Source organism: Chanos chanos, chromosome 5, assembly GCF_902362185.1.
Source record: "Chanos chanos chromosome 5, fChaCha1.1, whole genome shotgun sequence".
NCBI classification, from domain to species: Eukaryota; Metazoa; Chordata; class Actinopteri; order Gonorynchiformes; family Chanidae; genus Chanos; species Chanos chanos.
This window is the reverse complement of record NC_044499.1, coordinates 8,902,916-8,924,677: the sequence shown is the minus strand read 5'-3', so window position 1 is coordinate 8,924,677 and position 21,762 is coordinate 8,902,916. Positions and strand designations below refer to the sequence as shown.

At 40.9% G+C, this 21,762-nt stretch overlaps 1 protein-coding gene across 1 annotated transcript; it reads left to right on the top strand.

Annotated features, from left to right (window-relative positions):
• The first annotated feature begins 628 nt into the window (after positions 1–628).
• Positions 629–21,658, top strand: myom1a (myomesin 1a (skelemin)). The gene is made up of 37 exons (XM_030773756.1): positions 629–771; positions 3,690–3,821; positions 4,281–4,461; positions 4,815–4,972; positions 5,157–5,249; positions 5,456–5,544; positions 6,206–6,241; positions 6,412–6,573; positions 6,930–7,091; positions 7,832–7,973; positions 8,190–8,389; positions 8,580–8,636; positions 8,859–8,983; positions 9,107–9,290; positions 9,653–9,827; positions 10,021–10,142; positions 11,718–11,914; positions 12,291–12,417; positions 12,756–12,940; positions 13,221–13,335; positions 13,427–13,583; positions 13,881–13,987; positions 14,578–14,622; positions 14,744–14,880; positions 15,406–15,550; positions 15,879–15,938; positions 16,076–16,143; positions 16,280–16,405; positions 17,322–17,390; positions 17,703–17,790; positions 17,934–17,972; positions 18,172–18,277; positions 18,838–19,001; positions 19,513–19,549; positions 19,938–19,960; positions 20,266–20,321; positions 20,585–21,658. The coding sequence occupies exons 1-37, from the start codon at positions 629–631 to the stop codon at positions 20,843–20,845; spliced, it is 4,473 nt and encodes a 1,490-aa protein (XP_030629616.1). The 3' UTR covers positions 20,846–21,658.
• Positions 21,659–21,762: the final 104 nt, after the last annotated feature.

Genomic DNA, 21,762 nt, shown 5'->3' with positions numbered 1-21,762 from the left:
CGATTTCCCTCAAAACGTGGAAGGCTTTTTAATAAAACATTTGATTAAAATAAACATTCGTGAAACAAGCATGAAATACTTGTCAAGTGGTTTTAGGCAGTTTCAAAGGTTGCTATGCAATTTAAAAAAATATATACTACAAGACTTTCAGTAATTTGAAAAATTAAAATGAATTAAATTAAAAAAGAGACTGTACGTCACCTGATCAGTCCTACGGTTGATCTATCCACACATTAATTAATAGACCCACACAATCCTTCAACCAATGTTACCCTCAGGGAAAATATTTAAAAAAATCAGTAACAACATAATCTCTTCAGTACACCCACTGTACCACAAAGCTCCTCAGACTGATTTTTCCAGTAAACGGAACATCACGTCTCAGAATGAGCTCTATGGATGAAAATAAAGATTGGTATTATAACAGCAACTGAAATCGCATTTAATCACTAATGATAATTGTATTAAACTACAGTATTCTTATTGCGAGCCCATGAAGACATTGAAACGAAATGCCATTCAATTAATGTGATATTGAACACTAACTGTGCCTCAAGCCACAAATCAGGAAGGATAAAGGGGTCCACCAGACAGTCAGAATTTAGATCAGACTAAGGATTCACTCAGGATGTCAAGATCCACTGAACTGCAGCAGCAGCAGCAGCACCAGCAGCAAAAGGACCTGGAGACTCACTATGAGAGCAGCTACCACCTTGGCTCCAAATCATCATTTACCCGCCGGTCCTATGCTGCTCACACGAGCAGCCATGGGTAAGAGAACAGAGGGAACGATTCTCCCTGTGTTCCCCTGTGATGGAGCATGCTGCCTATGCAGCCCATGAGTGCTTTATACCAGTATGTCACTGGGGAAGCCATCTTACATACTAGCTGCTGTTTTTTTTTTTTTTTTTTTTTTAATTAAAACACACATCCCCTCCCTGCATCTCACAGACTAAATTTGTGCCTTTTTTCAGCGCTGGTACTTATTAGCAGTGTTGAATATATTGACCAATGCTCTAATGCCTGTCTAATATCGCTAAATGATTTCTAAAATGTCTGTAGGTAAGTTTAGCAAAAGGCTTTTATAACACTAATTTTGCGAAGTAGCCTCACTCACACTAAATGTACCCTCAGATGTGACGAGCAGTAACCTCAATACAAGGATATTACTCTCCCGCTCCCTCTGTCCTTTCTTTTTGCTACAAAATCACTTTAAAATGGCCTTCAGGACAACATTATAAGGCTCGGTTGGTTGTCATAGTAACAGCAAATTTCACTCTGTGGATTATGCCAGTCTGTTGTTTTTGGGAACTTGGGGTACAGTTCTGGATAGCTTTTGTTGTGGCTTCTGGGTCTTGTAAGATAAGGAGTGTGATAAAAAGGACAGAATGTTATGCGTTTAGTACTTCTTCCTCTTCTGTATCTGGAATTAGCTACAGTGTGTCCTGGCATTGACAGGTTACAACAGATGTTATTTACCTGATATTATGAAAAATTGTTCATATCTTTCTCCTCAGATAATGTGCGTTGGAGTGTATTTTGAGGATGGCAGTGATTGCCACATGTTCAGTCTAAAGGATAGTCCTCGTGTGAAATTAAGCTACATCAGAATTAAATTGCTGTGTCCAAACTTCTATTGATAACTGAGAACATGAGGAGAATATTTAGGTATTAGTGAAATTACAGCATCATTCTGAAAATGGCAGCAAACCCATGAGCTCTTGAAAAGATTTGTTTCACATAGTACTTACAGGTTAAATGCTAAATACATTAGCATATACTGTATGACCTGACTGGACAGAGAATTTGAGCCTCCACGGGTATGAGCCAAAGATATTAATGGTTCCCATGGCTATTTCTGGTTCCCTTAACATGGAACTTAGACAGAACTGTATAGCTACTGTAAAGAGACTGCTCTTGAACATGAGATGAGTAAAGAAAGCACATTCAGATTTTTTTTTTAGAGGTTTCTGTATTATTATTACATTGCATTCTTAATTTTAAGCATTTTTTTTAAACAAGTAACAAAATTGCTTTATTGAAGGTAAAAAAATGTGCCACTTTAATTTTAATGGCAAATAGATTTGTGTTCACGCTAATTAGAGTGGACATTGGCATTTGATTTGATATCATCTTCATGTACCGAGCTATTATGTCCCATAATTGGAATACAGCGATTTTATAAGAAACAGTATTTTTACTGACAGATGAATATTTGATTATTTGGGTGTAGATTTGTAAGGTTACTCAAAAGTGCCCTTTCAGATTTCTGCATTATTTCTCAGTCTGTCGCGACTACGGCGTTCTCTTTGTGTTGTCGTTACTGTAATGCGTTTTCAAATGAATCCACTGGGATACAAAAAGAAGGATCACGGAAGCCTTAACCAGTAATTTATGGTAATGCAGGAGATCAGACATGAATTACTCCTGGATGCCAGACTCCTGTGGGGCACTGTTGTTCCCTATTAATAACCCGTCCAAACAATCGCAGGCCGGAAATGTTTCTGACAGTTTGAAATGTGTCAGGGTTAGTCACATACTTTTGTCTTTTCTTGTTGTGGTCGCCTGTGTTTTTGTAACCACAAATTGCAGAATGCAAGATGCTGTTCCAGCTGACATATATCTTGACCCATTTCAAGTTTGTGCTAACAATTTTTGCTCCAGTTCTATTTGGTATTGCGTTGACTGGGGTATATGGATTACATTAACTTAATATAATGTATACATAATATGTATGTTGCACCCTTCAGATGAGTATCTTTCTGGTCTAGAGAAAACTGTAATTGCCTTTGTTGTGACCCGTCTTATCTGGATTGGATGCATTGTAACCCTTTTGAAAGTATTTGTAAAGCTACAGTGTTTTCCAGGCAAAAAGCAAGCAGTTTTTGACAATATTCTTGGTCAGTTTTAGAATTAGTGGGAGATATTTTTTGATGCCAACATAACATTGAGAATTGTTATTCAAACAAATGAAACTTTGAATTACTGAAATTGTCCTGTCTATTTCAGGAGAAAATCCAGAGGTATTTTCTTGTTATATTGGATCTCATGAATTGCCTGCGGGAATTGATATTGTCTGTTTTATATGGCAGAGCACGAAAAAAGAAGTTTTGTAGAGAATTCTGCTCTGAAAACTTTGTAAGTCATATTTGCTGAGGTCTGGTACCTTATGTCTGGCATTGACACATGTGAGACACAAACGTATTTCTGTGAACATTATGCTCTGTGTTGCTAGCATGACTCTATTGTAGAGTCTCCAGCTTATTGTCTGTAAAACATCAACTCTGCAACTCATAGCATTTCAGCAAACAGGGCAACTGCAAAGCTTAGCTTAGCATAGGCAAAATAATATATGTCAAGCTTACTATAAAACTAAAAGTCTTTTAAAATGATATTCAGAACAATGCTTAGCAGGGCTCCTTTCGTCCCCTTCTTAACACATTAATATCCATTGACAATTAACCTGAAATGGTTTAGTTAACAATGTCAAAATAGTGGCCTAATGCTTTTCAATCGATTAAAAAAATATTGAACTATAGTGTTACCTTCTGATTAAAGTACTGTTAATCACAGTGGAGGCCCAGATAACGGCATTGGTTGGCTGGCCCCACTGCTGGTCCATCACCACTCTGGTGAGTGTAAGTGGCTCTTCTGTCAGCTAATTGTCTTTTGCTCTTGATCAGACTTAGTGTATCAAAGCACACTAAGAAAAAAGAGGAGAGGACTCTCACTTCAGTTTCCAAGAAAGCCAAGCGCTCCTACCTGGCTTTTGACAAGGAAAACGAGGTCATTGGATACGTCGTGCCTGTCTTCCGCAGCAGGTAAAACCAAAGAAAAAACAAAACAAAACAGTGTTGTCTATTAGAACAAGCAGACATAAATAGAATTGCAGAATCATTTTAAGTGATCATTTATATGATCACGGTACTGATTATGATGATAGTTATTAAATATATAGGTGACATTATTTGAAACTATTTTCACAATGACCATAATGTTCACAACCCATTTGCCATCAGTTCAAAGAACTGTACTGAAAATATCTCAGTACGGCCGAGGAAATTGGGGGAAACACAGTACTATGGCTTTTTTTTTTCTCTAGTCCATCACTAATGCACCTTGCAGCAACTCGACAGCTAATCATAAAATCTTTGAGCAGTTGAATCATGTACGTTGAGGTTAAGTTTGAAAAAGATGTGAAAATGTAGGCAAATACAGTCTTGTGTTATGGATTGCGTTTGGGAAACGTGGTAATGATTTTTGATGATTGTCCTCCTCAGTCATTTAGCCACACAGGAGCTTCTGGAGAGCCAGGAGGCGGTGAAGGAAGAAAGTGTTGGCTACGTTGTTATGAGAAATCTCTTTGCTAGAGAAACAGAGTCTCACGAGATGAAGCTGGAAAAGAAAACCAGGAAGAGGAGCATGAGGGAGTCAGCAGACCGCCTGGCTCTGGGCAAGAAGGTCGGCACCCAGCGTGGTGTTGTTGTACTAGCGTGTGATGTTTGTCCTCAGTTTCAAAGACGTGACCGTATAAAATTGGGTTTGCACTCGTTTGAGTATTTCAGAATTATTTGGAATCATCAAACTTTCTGAAGTATTCATATATTCAAAGAATAAACTGTGCTTATCAATGGTAATTTTCTTTTTTTTTTCTTTTTCTTTTTTTTTTTTTACAACAGGAGTTCTAAGATGATGATCTTTTAATATACAGTGTTATAATATGAACGCTAGTGATGCGGTAAAAGAAATTAAACCCATAATACCATTCTTTTGATATGTTATCTCTTGTTCCACTTCATGGTTCACTTCTACAGATGCAAGAAAAGGAGGAGTTTCAGAGGAAGATGAATCCAGACAGCCTGACTCACCCACCGGAGTTCATTGTGAAGCCCCGTGCCCAGACAGTGTGGGAGGGAAAGAGCGTTAAACTGCACTGCACTGTGGCTGGCTGGCCCAAACCCCGTGTCGCCTGGTGAGGAGTATATATAAAAAAAAATGTTAACAAACAACCAGTTTCAGTCACGGGGGGGAAAAGCCATGATTGAGGATACGCCAACCGCATCACGCGTAGGATTGAAGCTTTTATTTTGGTCTGTTTTATAAGCGTGTTCCTAAGACTATTTGTTCTCGTCCTCATTTTCCCGTCTCCTCACAAGGTACAAAAATAATGTGGTCATCGATGCCAAAGCTCACCCTGACAAGTACATCACTGAAAGCAATTACAACATGCACTCCCTGGAGATTAAAAGGTAGATAGCACTCACAGTCAATTACTGTTGTTTGACGTTTCTGTTAAAACAGACCGGAGTGAATTACACACGTGACTGTGCTGTGTTTCATTACATAAGACATGGCGATAATGTGAGTTTGACAGTGACAAAAAAAAAAAAAACCTACATTAGCATAACTGCAGTCTATTTAATGAATGTCTACATTGTGTTTTTGTGGAACGCAGCTGTGATTTCAGCGACACTGCCGAGTATCGTATTTCAGCCCTAAATGTCAAGGGGGAAAGCTCTGCCTTTGCTTCTGTCATTATTAAAAGTAAGTGACACAAATCTTCTCTCTTTTTTTTTTTCATCTGAGACTTGCATGTATGTGTGGTTTCAGTTTGACATGATATAAAACTTTAAGTACTGTTGTGGCAATTCAGTCAACTCTGTAGGGAAAAAAAGCTCTGTTTCTATTATGGGCAAAGTATGACATCTCTTGTCAGTCTTTTCTGTTGTTTTGTACACAAATTTGGATTTCGAGCTGACATACACAATGTTTGTATGGAATTTATGTGAAAACGTTGCACACAAGAACTGAATCCACCAGCTCTCTGTGGGCAGTCTAGATACAAGTAGCATGTTTCTTTCATTTTATACATATGAAGAGCTGCAGAATACCAGATTTCACAAACATGTTTATGCTAACATCACAATATGTGATTTATAGTGTAAGAGCTGATACATTTAATATAAACAGGGTTGTTACTGGGTTTCAAAGATTCTTTTTTTAATTCCCTGCCATTCCATTCATGGAGATAGTAGCACATCATAAAACACACAGAGATCCTTCATTAACTTTAGAAGGGAGCCTGAACTTTAACCCATGATTTCAAATCATGTTTTATTCCACAGACAGAAACATTGAGTTTTATTTCATTTGACAACATGACATATAACGTGACATCCTTTTTTGTGTCATTTTCTCCCTGAAGGGTTCAAAGATGGAGAACAGGTGACTGAAAAACCACGTGAGTTTTAAACAGTTTTAAATGGTTTGACTTTGTTTGCAATGTTCTTTTCTCATTTTATCTTAATGACTCGTCAATAGTACAGTATTATTTACACCTTTGAATGATATCATTTCAATATCTACAAAATAACCCGAATGTTAAGAGTGTACCATTTTTGTGCTACTCAGATGGCTTCAGTCCTGAATATGGTGTCACGTTCAATACAACCGTTATTGACAAGTTTGAAGTTGCCTTTGGTCGCGAGGGAGAGACCCTGAGCTTGGGCTGCACAGTGATTGTCTACCCCAGTGTGAAACGCTACCAGCCTGAGGTCGTGTGGTACAGGGATGGTGGGTATGAGTGTGTTCAGGCACCGACAAAGAAACAAATTAAAAAAAAAAGAAAACAGTTACCGCGGGCAATTCCCGCTGTATTTTCCAGCATTTTTTGAAAATCGAAATCGAAATTTGAGTGAAGTTACATGAAACTCGTTGATGAAATCCTGATGTAATTTTCCACGTTTTCGTAAACCAGTGGTATCTGCTCTTTGTATTTTGTCTGAACAAGCAATGACATCAACCTGAGCAGCCTGCACTGGACGGCACTCTAAACAGTCTCTGTCTAAACCATTCAGTCACCACCTGTTGTGCTCACTTATTACTGTCTGCTTCCATTTATCACTTGACATTTCTTGTTGTTCTATCAGGTGTTGCCTTGAAGCCGTCTAAGTGGGTGCACATGCACTGGAGTGGTGAAAAGGCCACCCTGACCCTAGTACACCTTAATAAGGAGGATGAGGGCCTGTACACCCTTCGTGTCAACACCCAGTCTGGCTTTGACTCTCATTCTGCCTATGTCTTTGTTAGAGGTATGTGTGCATATTGATACATTGAAAGAAAGTGTCAGAAACACTAAAGGCCCCTTAAACGACCACACAATACTGCTGGTAGGTTTCCGTTTTATGTGCCTCTCACTAAGGAAAATGTATTCAAAACATTTTTTGAGACTTGTATTTCAAATGGCACCATGCTTACTACAGAACTACAGTAATTTTCCTTAGACGTCAATCCAAAAGGTCGTAAAAAGCATTCACCTTAATTTTGTGAAGATACAAAAATGGCACATTCACTATATAGATGATAGAGAAGACTTCAAAGTGGTTGTGTTTGCTGTTTGTGAATTTGCTTGTCACGCTTTTTGTGTCCTGGGTCTTTAAGTTACAGACTCCCTACTGTATCATATTTCTCTTGGGGAATGCTGCTTCTATATCAGGCTCTCAAAACCAAAGACAGTCACACCTCTCTAAAATTATGGTCTAAAAATCTATGATCATGTCTGACTGGTATTAGTCAACTCTCCCTTACTTTTCAGCTTGTCGTCGTTGTATGTCATACCAAAAGTATAAAAGATAGAACTGAATTTCTCTTAGTGAACAGATGACACCAGAAGGGTGTGGCTCCCAGCGAAGGCTCGCAGTGTGTCATGGAGGCCATGTCGTTTAGTTTAGTTTCCATAATTAGACAAAACACTGGCATGGAACTCTTTTGACAGGTGTGTGTGTGTGTGTGTGTGTGTGTATGCTTGCGTGCGTGTGTGTGTGTGTATCAGATGCTGATGTGGAGGTGGAAGGGGTCCCTGTGGCTCCTCTCGATGTGCGTTGCCATGACGCCAATAAAGATTATGTGGTTGTGACCTGGAAGCAGCCAGCGATTGAAGGCAGTAGCCCCATCCTGGGATACTTTGTTGACAGGTCAGAACCCTCATGTGCTTTCTACATCAGCACCAGTGAAGCCTCTGTTGGATCTTCTCATTGTGCTGTTTACACTGTGTTATGAACTTAGCATGATATTTACTCGCCCTCATCCTGCTCATGAAGTGAATTTAACACGGTTTTTGGGGCATGGTTAGCTGATCTGGTGAAGGGAGTGTTTTAACCATGTGTAAATGCGCTGTACTCTGTTTGCAGGTGTGAGGTTGGCACCCACCACTGGGCTCAGTGTAATGACACTCCTGTGAAGTATGCCCGCTTCCCAGTCACTGGACTCATTGAGGGTCACTCCTATGTCTTCAGAGTGCGTGCCATCAACATGGCAGGGGTCAGCCTTCCATCCCGGGTCTCTGACCCGGTGGTTGCCATGGACCCGTCAGACCGTGCCCGACTGAGAGGTTAGTGAATTGGCATTTTTTCTGTGGAGACTTCCTGTGTACCCACTCACTCACTCAGTCACTCACTCACTCACTCACTCAGTCACTCAATCAATCAATCAATCAATCAATCAATCAATCAATCAGTCAGTCAGTCAATCAATCAATCAGTCAATCAATCAATCGGTCTCCCTCTTGATTTTTGTTAAAGCTGATCCTTCTGCTCCTTGGACTGGTATGATAAAGTTCACTGAGGAAGAACCCACAGGTGAGATATAAGAACCTTCATCTTACATTCAGATTTCACTAGAAATGATCCTTGTTAGAGATGTCTGACATCCTGCTTTACACATCTTAATCATGTGAGCCTGTGTCAGCTTGATAAACAGCTGTGAATGACTTGCACAGGCGTGGATATGTAATTAACCTTGAGTCTGAGCCTGCTGAATCCTGGAGAACATCTTAATAGTTTTTTTTTTTCCTCAATCAGTGGGTGTGGTGCCTGGAGAGCCTTCCGATCTGGCTGTTACTGAGGCAACCAAGAGCTATGTGGTGTTGAGCTGGAAGCCTCCCGTGCAGAGGGGACACGAGGGTGTCATGTACTATGTGGAGAAGGTGAGAGAATGTTTGTCATGCGTGTTTTAACTTTACAATAGATATGTTAAAATGAATAATTCGGAATAGTTGTGACTGAAAGCGTCAGTGTCATGGCGTCACTTATCTCACTATCGTTTCCAGTGCATTGTGGGTACAGACACCTGGCAGAGAGTGAACACCGGCATGCCAGTGAGGTCACCTCGTTTTGCTCTGTTTGACCTGGCTGAGGGAAAGTCCTACTCCTTCCGTGTGCGTTGCTGTAACTCCGCAGGGGTCGGGGAGCCATCTGCACCAACTGAGGCGACCACTGTGGGAGACCGACTGGGTGAGTACGTGAGTTACATGAGTGAGTAGGAAGAAAACGAGAAGTTAGGTGGACAAATTACTCGAAATAATAACAATATTGGAAATCATTTTGTATAAGAGCATCTGCTAAATGAATAAATGTAAATGTGAATGGAAATATCACAGCTGCTTATTCGGAAAACAAGTCAGTTGTTTGACAGCTGATTCATGTGCTTTTCATAATTAACTGTGCAATGTGTGCTGTCAGTTATTTTGAATAATTGTCATATTTGGTTTAATTTTTGATTAAACACTTTAGAATCACGATGAATCTTACAGTCCAGTCTTATTTAATGTATAATTACCATGTCATGAACTATTCCCTGGTTTCATCCTTGTTAGACCTACCGTCAGCGCCTGGTCCTATAGTGCCCACCAGGAACACGGCTACCTCTGTGGTGGTTTCCTGGGGCGCATCCCAGGAGGCCAAGGGTCTAGTGGGTTATTATATTGAGACCAGTGTGGTGGGCAGCAACGTGTGGGTGCCCTGCAACAACAAACCAGTCAAAGGCGCCAGGTAATGCCAGCCAGAGTAGGTCCAGACTTCAGTTTAATAGTCCTCAAAACATGTAATAAATAGGGGGTCTATAGTTAACCTTCGTCACATAGTTGTCACCTCCTATTCGTCGTGTAACCTTCTGATGATAGGGACTCTTTCGTTTTTCTTACTGGAAGATGTGAGGTTAATCAGCCTGTCTGCTGGTTTGTAGGTTTGTGTGTCATGGGCTGAGCACAGAAGAGAAGTATGTGTTCAGAGTTAAGGCAATCAATGCTGCTGGATACAGTTCAAGCTCTGCAGAGTCTGAGGAAATCGTGGTGAAGGCGGCTGTAGGTGAGTGGACCACTTTCATAAAGTCAGAGGGTCAGATGTGGAGGTTACGGTCTCGCCAAGGAGAAGTCAGAACCGACGTACAAAACAAGAAGTCTTTCTTTTTTTTAAACCACGCATATGACCGCCTCCTCCTACACTCTGCACTCCCCTGTTTGCAGCACCGTTCGTCCTCATCACCAATCACGTTTATCATTCACAGTCTTTCTTAAATCGCCCTCTCCACTCAGTGGCGTAGACTCGGTTCTTCCTGTGTCCACAGGAAGCCAAACATCTGAGCCTTTTTCCATCTTCGTGTTCTTTTGCTTTATCTTATGTAAAGCAAGCACTTACACCTGCATGTATGTTGTGCTGCACTAATCTCTGTTCCTGCATGTTACGTGGCATGCTTCAGTGATCTCATCTCACTGTAACCTTCTAATAACACTTTCACCAAGAGAAGCTGTTTTTTTTTTGGCGGTCAGACAAAAAAAAAAATGATACCACGCGGTTAAATAGACATAATGCACCACCCTGAATACAGGGCTTTTTTCCAATGTTTCCTAGTTCTGCTTGCTCAAAATAGGCGGTAAAGGGAGGTCAGGACAATGGTCGTGACTCATACTGACGAGATTGGCATTCATTTTGCAGTAGCACATCAAAGGCGTATTGAACGCTGGTCAGCATGTCTTTTTGTGATTTAATATGCCTCTGTCCATGCTGTTTGTCCCCTGCTGTGTCTCATGAGTCAACTGCAGGGGGTCTGATGCTTGCCGTTGCATGACCAGGGTGAGAGGTGAAACGTGAGTGAGACAGAGAGAGAGAGAGAGAGAGAGAGAGTCTGACTCCTGTTCAGAGACTTGGGCGTCGACAGTAAGTAAAATCCAGATACTCCCATCATAGTGGGTCAGTGTCGGATAGGAGGGTCAGGAACAAGGACCATCTCATTAAAAAGAAACAAGACAGAGAGACAGAGAATTAGAGATTTATGTCAGAGCGTAACTTGTCTCTGAGCTGGACAGTTCAGTAACATCCCCCCCGACTTGCTGTTTAAGGCTATTTATAATCTAAGATGCATATGCATTGAGATTTTTGTTTGTCTTTGATTGAGTGATGGGGTCAAAGCATTTACACAAAATCGTTTTCAGAGATGTGTGCCTGTTATGCCTTATGCATGATTTAAGAAGACTTTTTGGCTGTTTTGGCCATACTAAGAATCAGCCTTGTTTGCATACTTGAAAAAAAAAAAAAAACTTAATTCTGTACTGACCAATTATGCTACAAACATTACTGCTGCAATTAACTAAAGAGAAATCATGCTTTTTCAGTTGTTAACTAATTACAATAAACCTCAGATTTTATATACAATCACACAGTTATCTCCCACTTCAGCACAGGCACCTACATCCAGAAATAGCAAAAAAAATTATCTTAAGCTAATTTAAGATGACCATTGCTCTCATACTCTCATGATACTTTTAATTAGAGGGTTTTTTAATCCATGGTTTACACGCAATTGTCAATCAGGACGTGGTATAAGAGGGAGAGCGTGATTGACTTGTGTGATTCTGTTGTTGACCTGAGTGGTTTGTGTTCCAGCCGTCCCTTCTCCACCCACTGGTGTGACCCTGGTGGAGAGGGTACGCGACTACATGGTGCTGGGCTGGAAGGCACCCGCTGATGACGGCGGTGCAGATGTCCGTGGATACTTCTTGGACTACAGGACCGTTAGGCACGGAGTTGCGGGCCGTTGGCATGAGCTTAACACCCATGCTGTCACGGAAACTTCATACAAAGTGAGTGCAGGGGTTTTCGTTAATTACAATTTTGAATTATAATTAACATTTTAATTATTTAGCAGACTGTGATGCTTGCAGGTCATTTATAGTGTGCAAACTATAAATAACCAGGATCATTAATAACTGAAATACTGAAATGACTGAAATAATGAATGAATTCATGTAATTTCCCTCCTCGAGAAAATGTGCCTTTATTTAGGCATCTCAACTCAAGGATTTTACAAAAATAATGGCCAGTTACAACTACCACAAGTATTATAGTATCATAGTACTATACTATAGTATTATAGAATATAATATTATGGATTTGAAATTGACTTGTCCTCCTCTCTGTCGCCCTCTCCCTATCTATATGTTCTCACGGGCTGTTTAGGCAGAGGACCTGAAAGAGAACACGTTCTACCAGTTCCAGGTGCGTGCTGTCAACATGGCAGGCATAAGCGAGGGCTCCAAGCCCAGCGCTGCACTGGAGTGTAAGGAGTGGACTGTCGCAGTGCCAGGTGAATGAGCCGCCTGCTTGTTTTTCAGATGCCACATAAAAGTTTCTGAAAATAGGCGCTGGAAAAAAAAAAACAGGGCACGGTTTTCTTTCGGGTTTTATTTTTTTTCACAGGGCTTTGAAAGAAACATAATGAGAACAGAACACGGCCGGCTTTTCATCGGTGACCTGTTCCGTTCCCAAAAAAACCCCCCACAAATTATACAATGCTTTTAGCTGAAGAAAGTTACACTCTGTGTGTTTGTCGAGTAGTGTTTATTCCCTTTTTGTCTGTCTCTGGAGTCTTAGAAGTGTAAGCTTGTGTTTTGATAATGGTCTTATTGTATACGTCTGCTTCAGGACCTCCTCACGGCCTCCACGTTCTGGAGGTGCGGAAGGACTCCTTGGTTCTCCTTTGGGAGCCGCCCACTTTCAACGGCCGCAGTCCAGTCACCGGATACTATGTGGACATCAAAGAGGCCTCTTCTGGGAAGGGCACCTGGAGGGGCGTGCATGAGAGGTCTACCAAACTGACCTACATGAAGGTGAAGAAATGAGAACATAGCTCGCTCGTTATGTCACTCCCACAAGGACATTTAAGACTCTGTTTCTATTTAAAACATTGAGCTCACTCAGTGTGATCTACAGCATAGTGCCGCAGGGGACCTGTGAGAGAGAAACTCTTTGAGAAAGTTGGTACAGCAGGGAAGGGGGGGGGGGGGTGGACTTGTGCAGTTATGAACATGATCGAAAGGACTAAGGGGAGTGGGGTCGACAGAGGGGTTGTTCTTATTGTTCAGTGTCTTTCTCTGTGTGATTATTCAGGTGACCGGGCTGAAGGACGGCGTCTCCTACATGCTACGTGTCCATGCCAAGAACGTGGTAGGTGTTGGTGGACCATCCAAAGCGACAGAACCTATTCTGGCCCAGACTCGCCCAGGTGAGCCTAACTGAAGGTGAAATGCTAAGGTATCCCGTTTTTCAGGTTGCATTTCCAATGTTTGCGTAAATGAACTTGGGTTTTTCTCCAGGAACCAATGAGATCATCGTGGATGTGGATGATGACGGTGTGATCTCTCTGATCTTCGAGTGCTCTGAAATGGCAGCTGATTCTCAGTTTGTTTGGTCCAAGAACTACACGGCCCTCACAGACACCTCTCGCCTTACTGTTGAGACTTCAGGGGGCAAGTGAGTCATCGCGTCATTAGTCCATTAGTTATTCATTCTCTCTGATGTTTCCCCTCAGTTCAGCTGTACACACATGCGCTCACTTCTGAAGTTGTTATAACGGAGCTGCTGGAGCATCCACTTTTGTTTGAAACTCAAATCACGTTTTTTTTTCTTTTTTCATGAGACATGAGAAAACAATGTAAGATGCCCCAGAACGATTCTGCGCGTTTATTGGCAAACGCCACTACGGTTTCGCGAAATATTTTACGGAGAAGTTGCTCCTTATTTAGCTGTGATTTGTTTCTTTGTTTACAGATCCAGAGCCATCTTCAATGATCCCTCTGTGGAAGACCTGGGCATTTATTCCTGTGTGGTCACCAACACAGATGGTGTTTCTGCTAGCTACACCCTCACAGAGGAGGGTGAGTCGTTGTTTTCATCTCCCAGGCATTTTTGGGGCGATCTTCCGTCTCACTCCGGCTGGTATGTGTGTGACGTCTGTGCCTCTGAGCCAAGGAGAGTTTGCTGACCCCACCTCATCCCAGGGGATTAACCAGCAGTCAAAGTTGCTATGTCATATCTTCATTTAGCCTTATGGGGGAAAAGGAGGCCACCGTACCTTGTCTTTTTCCCAGCGGGCTTAGGTGAAATCCCAAATTTTTATGCCTATTTTCTTTTTTCTAGCCACAGTCCTCAAGCACTTTTATTGGAAAGGCTAAATCTCATTCCTGTTTGATGAGTATAACAGCACCGCGACAGTGTTTCTCAACATCAGTCCTTAGGATCTACTAATTGATGTTGCCCTGTTCAAACTACACTAAGAGAAATAGAGCTGTAATGTGGACTTCTGTGATTGAGACTGGAAACGCGTTGAAACACTACATGAAATGAAAAGCAACGTACAAACAGTCACAAATAAAATGAGAGAAGTTTCCAGGAGAGGGAGTGACGCTGCGTTTATGATGTGGAGTGTTGCTAATGTCTTTAATGAACTTATGTTTTCTGTTTATAGGATTGAAACGTTTGTTGGACATCAGCCATGATCATAAGTTCCCCAGTAAGTAGTTCTCCATTTATTAAAAACAACATTATTGCATTTTACCAGTAATTTTAATACTTGTAGTTGAGTTGTGTAGAGTTCTGCTGTAGCCTAACTAACTCCAGTGACTGTTCCGCAGTTATTCCCTTCAAGTCTGAGATGGCTATTGAACTCCAGGAGAAGGGACGTGTTCGTTTCTGGTGCGAAGTGGGCAAGTTTACCTCTAACTGCGAGGTGGAATACATCTTCAACGATAACATCATCACCCAAGGAAAGGTATGACATATAAAGAGAGAAAATTTCTCTCTCACTCTCTCTCTCTCTCTCCTCTCACACACACACGCACAGGCGTGCACGTACGCACGTACCCATGCACACGAGTGCACCTTATGTGCTACGTTCCAGTGACCAACCATTCACTTCCATTATACCAAAATTATAGAATAGCAACCCAACCCTAACCCTGGCCCTCACCAAAAACACTTTCACCCACGATTATATATGCGCTTCCACATGCAGTTGTAGTTTTGCCAATTACAACAATATCTTTTATTAAAAAAAAGCACTTGTGGAATGATTTTTACCAGGGAGGACTGTGGTTTTGACCCTGGTTTTCAAAGTGCCCCTAGTAGAACCGTGTTGAACAGTAAACTATCGGTGAGACGTCTTCTTAAGTTAGCAAAAAGATACACACACACACACACACACACACACACACACACATTCACATAAAAGTAGCACATTGCCTAGATAAGCTAATGCTGTGTTTTGAAATTGGATTTTGTTGATCATATATTCCAGAAATACACAATGAACTTCGACAAGTCCACTGGCATTATTGAGATGTTCATGGACTCACTGGAAGTTACAGATGAGGGAACTTTCACCTTTGACCTTGTTGATGGGAAAGCAAAGGGTCGTACCAGTTTGGTGCTTATTGGGGAAGGTATGATAATCGTCATGCTACATGTCTGTTAGGTTATCAAATCTTGGCTGTAGTTGTCACTGCTTTGTCTGTATATATCCTCTAGAGGGCAGCAGATGACAACTTAACTGCACTTGCATGAACTGGATTCACACGGCAGACATCCTTTTGAGTCACAAAATTTGTTCATAACCAAGTGGAAGGCATGAGAGATTAGAAGTTATGAGTTATTGTTGTTGTCCTAGGTTTTGAAAAATAAATCTAGAATAGATCATACACACTGTTCGTAAAATATCCTGAGAAAATGTCTCTGTTTATTGTTCTCTGTTTTACTCCTGTGATCATGCAGAGTTTGCTGAGATTCAGAAGAAATCTGAATTTGAAAGGGCAGAATGGGTCCGCAGGCAAGGTATGGTAAACACAACAGACATCGTTTTTGCATTTCAGAGCTTTCTTCAAAAGTTCTCGGTTCGCAGAAAGTTTATGGCCTTTGTACCATCCTCATATCAAACAAGAACAAAAAAAGTCGTATTTCTCCACAAACAGGTCCTCATTTTGTGGAGTACCTTGGTTTCGAGGTCACCCCACAATGCGATGTGCATCTGAAATGCACGGTAAGGCTGGATGACACTGGAGGAAGCAAATATACAAAAAAAAAACTACAAAGTAACTCAAAACTGCCTTGATTAATATTTTATACTCTCTCTCTGTCTGTTTCTCTCTCTCTCTCTCCCTCTTTCTCCCCTTTAGGTGGGAAATATAAAACCAGAGACCGAGATTTGCTGGTTTAAGGATGGAATCGAGATCGATGAGGATGATGAAGAGGCTAAACAGATAAGCATCGCCGATGGCGTGTTGACCTTTGACATCGGCAAGGTCAGGTCATGTCTGGCATGCCTGGATGGGATTTTGAGATGGGGGGGGGGCAGGGGTGAGGGAGGGAGGGGGTTGCAAATATCAGAAACAAGGCTAATAACAGCTATGCTACTGGCAGTGCCGCAGTGCTGTAAGATTTGCTAATAAGCTGCAGGCTATGCTTGAAGCAGCTCTTCCTCTCTGATACATGGACCCATAAATTTTAAAGGATACGTGTGCCTCTTTGAGTCTGCTTCTTGGATGGAACAGATAATATTTTTCAGCATTTCGACTTGTACTTTACCATTAAATTTTTATTATAACCTGTTCATCACAGGATGACATGTAGAGGTTTATTTAACGCAAATCAGTTCATGTCATCTGTTACATTTATGCATTACCCCTCATATATCACATGTTGTATATTTTGAATTTGTTAAATACATTTATTGTTCATATGTAATCCCTCAGTGAGTAGTCTGAGAGGAGAACAAGGGACAAGTCAGACCATAAGGACAGTCTGTGTCCATTTCATGACATGAATTTATGTCATCCTCTACATGATATTTTTTATATTTTTAATTTCTGGTCTACATTTACCATGAATACATGGTTGCATAGTGTAAGTTTTATCAGGGGAACCATTGACAAGTCAAACTGTGAGTGCAGAAATGTTTCCATGCTGTTTCTCTCTTTTATGTTCTTACCATGTTTAACTTTTTAAAAACACAATGTGTGTCATTGAAGTGGTCAGTGACAGTTAATATTATTAGCTGTAGTTTGGTTTAATGTACATAAGTTGCCCAGAGAAATATCAGTCACATTTGAGTAAGAGAGGAGTGAAGCTACTGCATGCAAATGAGGAGGAGTGGCAGAACTTCCTCGCTACTCCTGCAGGGGGCGCTGGCACTAACCGCTATATCTGTCTAATTTACAGTGTGTTGTAAAGAAGGAAAAAGAGGAAAAAAAGAAACCCGCTGATGAGCCAAGCCCCGGAAAACCAAAAGTGTGGAGCATTTCCTCTATAAGTTCTTGTCTTAAAAAAAGAAAAAAAAGAAAGAAAAATCCACGTTTTTCTCTGTTTTTATGTCTTTTATACATGTTTTTTTCTTCTCCTAATCACTCACATCTGTTCTAATCTTTCTTTGTTTTGTGTGTTAGCCTGCAGCATCCTCCGCAGGAGAAAAGCTTGCCTTTTCGGTTTCTTTAGCTTTGTTTGATGCCTTCTTTTATATTCAGATATTTTTCTAGCATTGAACAAACCGTTACTGATATTCCTTTCTCAACCCCCTTCAACTCCCTCCCCCGCCTGCCATAGATTTCAAAGAGAGATGCAGGTGTATATGAGGTAAAACTGAGAGATGAGAGAGGTAAAGACAAGACTAAGCTGGATTTGACTGAAGCAGGTAAATAATACCCCCCCCCCCCCCTCCCCTCTCTCCTCAGCAGCCCCCTCTTTTTGTGTCATTTATAGTGTAAACTCAATTCATTTGAAATACATGGACCCATGAGAAATAGAATTCTGAACACATGCTATTGTTTTTTTTAGGTTTCCAGGCTGTGATGAATGAACTGTTCAGAGTTATTGGTGAGCCTCAGTTTAAAATGTCTCATATTTTTCAGTGCCCCCCCCCCTCCCCCTGCCAATTTGCTTTTTGTTTCTTGTCATTCTTCCTTAACATTACATGAAGTCTAAACAATGATCTTTTTAAAAAAAAAAAAAAAAAAAAGTCCTTTGAAAAAGTTAACATTTTCTTCTCATTTTTCTTCTCCCTGTCTCCCCACAGCTAACTCTGCCGCTGAGCTCAAAGTTATGAGCACAGAACATGGAATTATTCTTTACACATTTGTTACGTATTACACCGAAGAACTGCGTTTTGGCTGGCTCCACAAGTAATACTTCCTAATTTTGTTATGTACCGTGCTGTCTGAGTCTTACTGTCTCTGTCAGAGTGTTCTAATCTCAGCAACACAACTGAAGCTGGCAGCCGACGTGCAATGTTTATTTTTAAACGTTGGTCCTCTAATCTGTGTAACATCTGCATACAGACGAGTCTTTTTTTTTTTTTCTTTTTTCTTTTTTTCAAAGGACGTTCAAATATAACTTTTGAGTGAAATAATAAGTTCTGCCGTGTGTCAGGCCGTTGAAATGTGAAACTCTTCCAAAGCAGGATCGTGTTTGCACTTTCCCAGGTCGCAGTAAATTGAAAAAAAAAAAAAAAAAAAAAATCAATGTTTAATTTTCAGACTTCACCCTACAGTTTCAAAACTTCACCGCAGGATCTTGATAACTGGTTCAGAAAATGGAAGTTGCTTTCAGCCTGACCTCATTTTGGTCGCTATCACATAGTGAGCTCTGTGCTGTACATCACAACATTGTGTAATGGTGTCTGTGTAATGTAACATGGATATATGGCCCCGTGTGACATCATCTTGTCTCTACCCCCTGTTAGAGATGCAAAGATTTCTCACTCAGACAGAGTTCAGTGTGGAGTCACTGGAGAACAGCTGTGGCTTAAGATCAATGAGCCCACAGAAAAGGACAAGGGCAAGTACGCCATCGACATCTTTGACGGAAAGGATGGCGTCAAGAGGGTCTTTGATCTGTCTGGACAAGGTGAGAGCCAATGACTCTCTCATTCACTGCGAGGGGCACCAAATATTGTATCATACTGCGTGTGTGTGTGCGTGTGCGTGTGTGTGCGTGTGCGTGTGTGTGTGTGCGTGTGTGTGTGGGTGTGTCTGTGTGTGTGTGTGCGTGTGTGTGCGCGCGCGCGTTTGTGTGTGTGTGCGTGTGCGTGTGCGTGTGCGTGTGCGTGTGTGTGTGTGGGTGTGTGTGTGTGTGTGTGTGCGCGTGCGCGTGTGGGTGTGTGTGTGTGTGTGCGCGTGGGGGGGGTGTGTATGTTTGTACAGTGTGTAATGTGATTCCTTCATCTCTCCCTCTCAGTCCTCCCATCCCAGTATTATTCCCTCCATATAAACAATACACAGACAGAAACATCTTTGATTAAAAAAAAAAAAAACCCTTAAAACTTCTTTGATATACATTAAAACTTGTGGTAATCTTTCCCTTTGTATGGAAACTGCTTCACTGATATCTGAACCCAGTGTTCTGTTCATATTTACAGCATGGGAAGAGGCATTTGAGGAGTTCCAGAGGCTGAAGTAAGTTCTGTAATAATATAGGTATAGAAATAACATTACTTATTTTAATTACCTCTAATTACATAACTTATTTATGTAAATACTTACATCATTGCATCACTTGTGCAAAACAGCTTTGGGCCAAATAAACACATGTGATATGTGGAACGTGTTGAAGTCATGTAGGTGTTTGCTTTGCGGAACGTCTCAGAGGAAAAATACTGATGTTTCCATCTTTAGCATTTTTTTTTTTACATAATCCTAATATAAGTGCGTCATTGCTTGAAAGTTTTGAGCTCAGACATTTCCTCATACTGAAGTGTGGAAGTAGCTTGTCTTACCTCGACAAGCTCTGATACTATTTAAAGAATCTAGTAACAGTGAGCTTATCTCTCTTTTCCTTCCTCAGGGCGGCAGCCATTGCAGAGAGAAGTAAGTCATTATCTCAACTGTCATTGTTGAACTCCTCCTGAAAAACAAAAACACAAGTTTTGAGGTTGACATTATAAAGCTTAGTCCCTTTGGGATATATCAGAAATGCATAGAGGCAAAATTCGTTTTGTCTGAAATGCTCTTCAGATAGGTATTATCTAAATGAATAACGACGTCAGTTCTTATGATTCACCCAGCTGCTGTTGGAAAATCTAGGCCTGTGATTTTTTTTTTTTTAAAGAGAAGATCAGTGTTGATTGATTGTGTAGTTTACTTTCTAACCTTCTGCCCTGTTTCTCTCAAAGACCGGGCTCGTGTGGTGGGAGGACTGCCCGACGTGGTCACTATCCAGGAAGGCAAGGTAATACCCCTAGTGCCTCTGTCTTATCTCTATCACTCTGGATCAGCTTGTTATGCCACAACCTATTTCTGTTTATATTCTTCCCTAGATTTTTTATTTATTTAGCATATGTTGTGGTCTAGATAACCTGTGGGCCTGTATATCTCTTCCTTATTTTATAATCAATATCGTTTATTTGATGACTTGTCAGAAGGATGCCTTTGCTGATGTGGTTTTTTTGAGCACGTGTTTGGTCATGATGTTACTTTTATTGTCCTCGTCAGTCTTTGAACCTCACTGGCAACGTGTGGGGAGACCCTGTTCCTGAAGTGAGCTGGTTGAAGAATGACAAGGAACTGGTGGCTGATGAACACTATACTCTGAAGTTTGAACATGGCAAGTTTGCCAGCATCACCATAGCGGCTGTCACCACCGTCGATTCCGGGAAATATGCCCTGCTGGTGAAGAACAAGTATGGCACAGAGGCCGGCGAGTTCACTGTCAGTGTCTACTTGCCAGAAGAAGAGGAAGAGAAGAAAGAGTAAAGAGAGATGATAACACAAGGGGAGGCAGGAGTTGAAAGATCACTGTAATTCCCAAAGTATTCTACAAGGAAGCATGTCCATTCATACTATTCCTGTTGAGCAATTAAAGCAGGAATGTTGTTTGGTTACACAACATATTGTATCACGATTCTCTAAGAATCTTTTCGGAAATTGGGCTCGGTAAATTATTGAAACATTATGACCCTAGTAAACACTTTTCCTTGGCCTTTCTTTTTTTTTTACGCGCCTTTATGGTGACATAATTGTTTCTCCGTTGTGAAGGGTAAAAACTGATGTTCACAATAACCCTCAGACAAACAGTGTAAGTTTATTTTCCTTATTTCCCAAAAGAAGCATTGTTTAGATTTTGAGAATAGAGATAAAACACATGCTTGGATTGCTTTGGGTATTGCCTTACATAAAAGCATAAACTGGAATTATTGCAGATGTTGAATTGTGCCTCTGTTGTATGTTTTTATCTCACTGTGTGTTTTTCTTTCTCTGTATCAGTCCAACACTGGCTGTATCACTGTTTCTGTTTGAACTGCCAGAGAAAGTACCTGTCTGCTGTACACAAGGATAACAATTGTGAATGTACATGATAACTAAATTCAGACAGTATTTGTTTTACAGTTTAACATTAATACTGAGATAAACTTGTACTATCCATCTTGTCAGAGGTCTGTAAAAAAAAATAATAATAAGAGAGGAGTTTCTGCTTAAACTCATTTGTTGTACTCTTTTTTTTGTTTTTGCTCCATGTTTAGCCCATTCAAAAGTTGGACACAAAATATACAAGCGCTAGTTGTACTTAAATTGTAATCTAGTCCAGGTGCAAACTGAATGTGTATATTCTTAAAGCATTCATGTGAGATAAAGCTTTTGGGAGTGCTTTTGTTATGTGTTGTAGTCCAAAA

Bases quoted from the DNA above. Each gene is read 5' to 3' on its own strand.
- myom1a (XM_030773756.1), top strand. From the start codon at position 629: ATGTCAAGATCCACTGAACTGCAGCAGCAGCAGCAGCACCAGCAGCAA. The intron at 4,973-5,156 runs GTGAGGAGTATA...TCTCCTCACAAG, and splicing joins CCCAAACCCCGTGTCGCCTG to GTACAAAAATAATGTGGTCA. The intron at 15,939-16,075 runs GTATGGTAAACA...CTCCACAAACAG, and splicing joins AGAATGGGTCCGCAGGCAAG to GTCCTCATTTTGTGGAGTAC.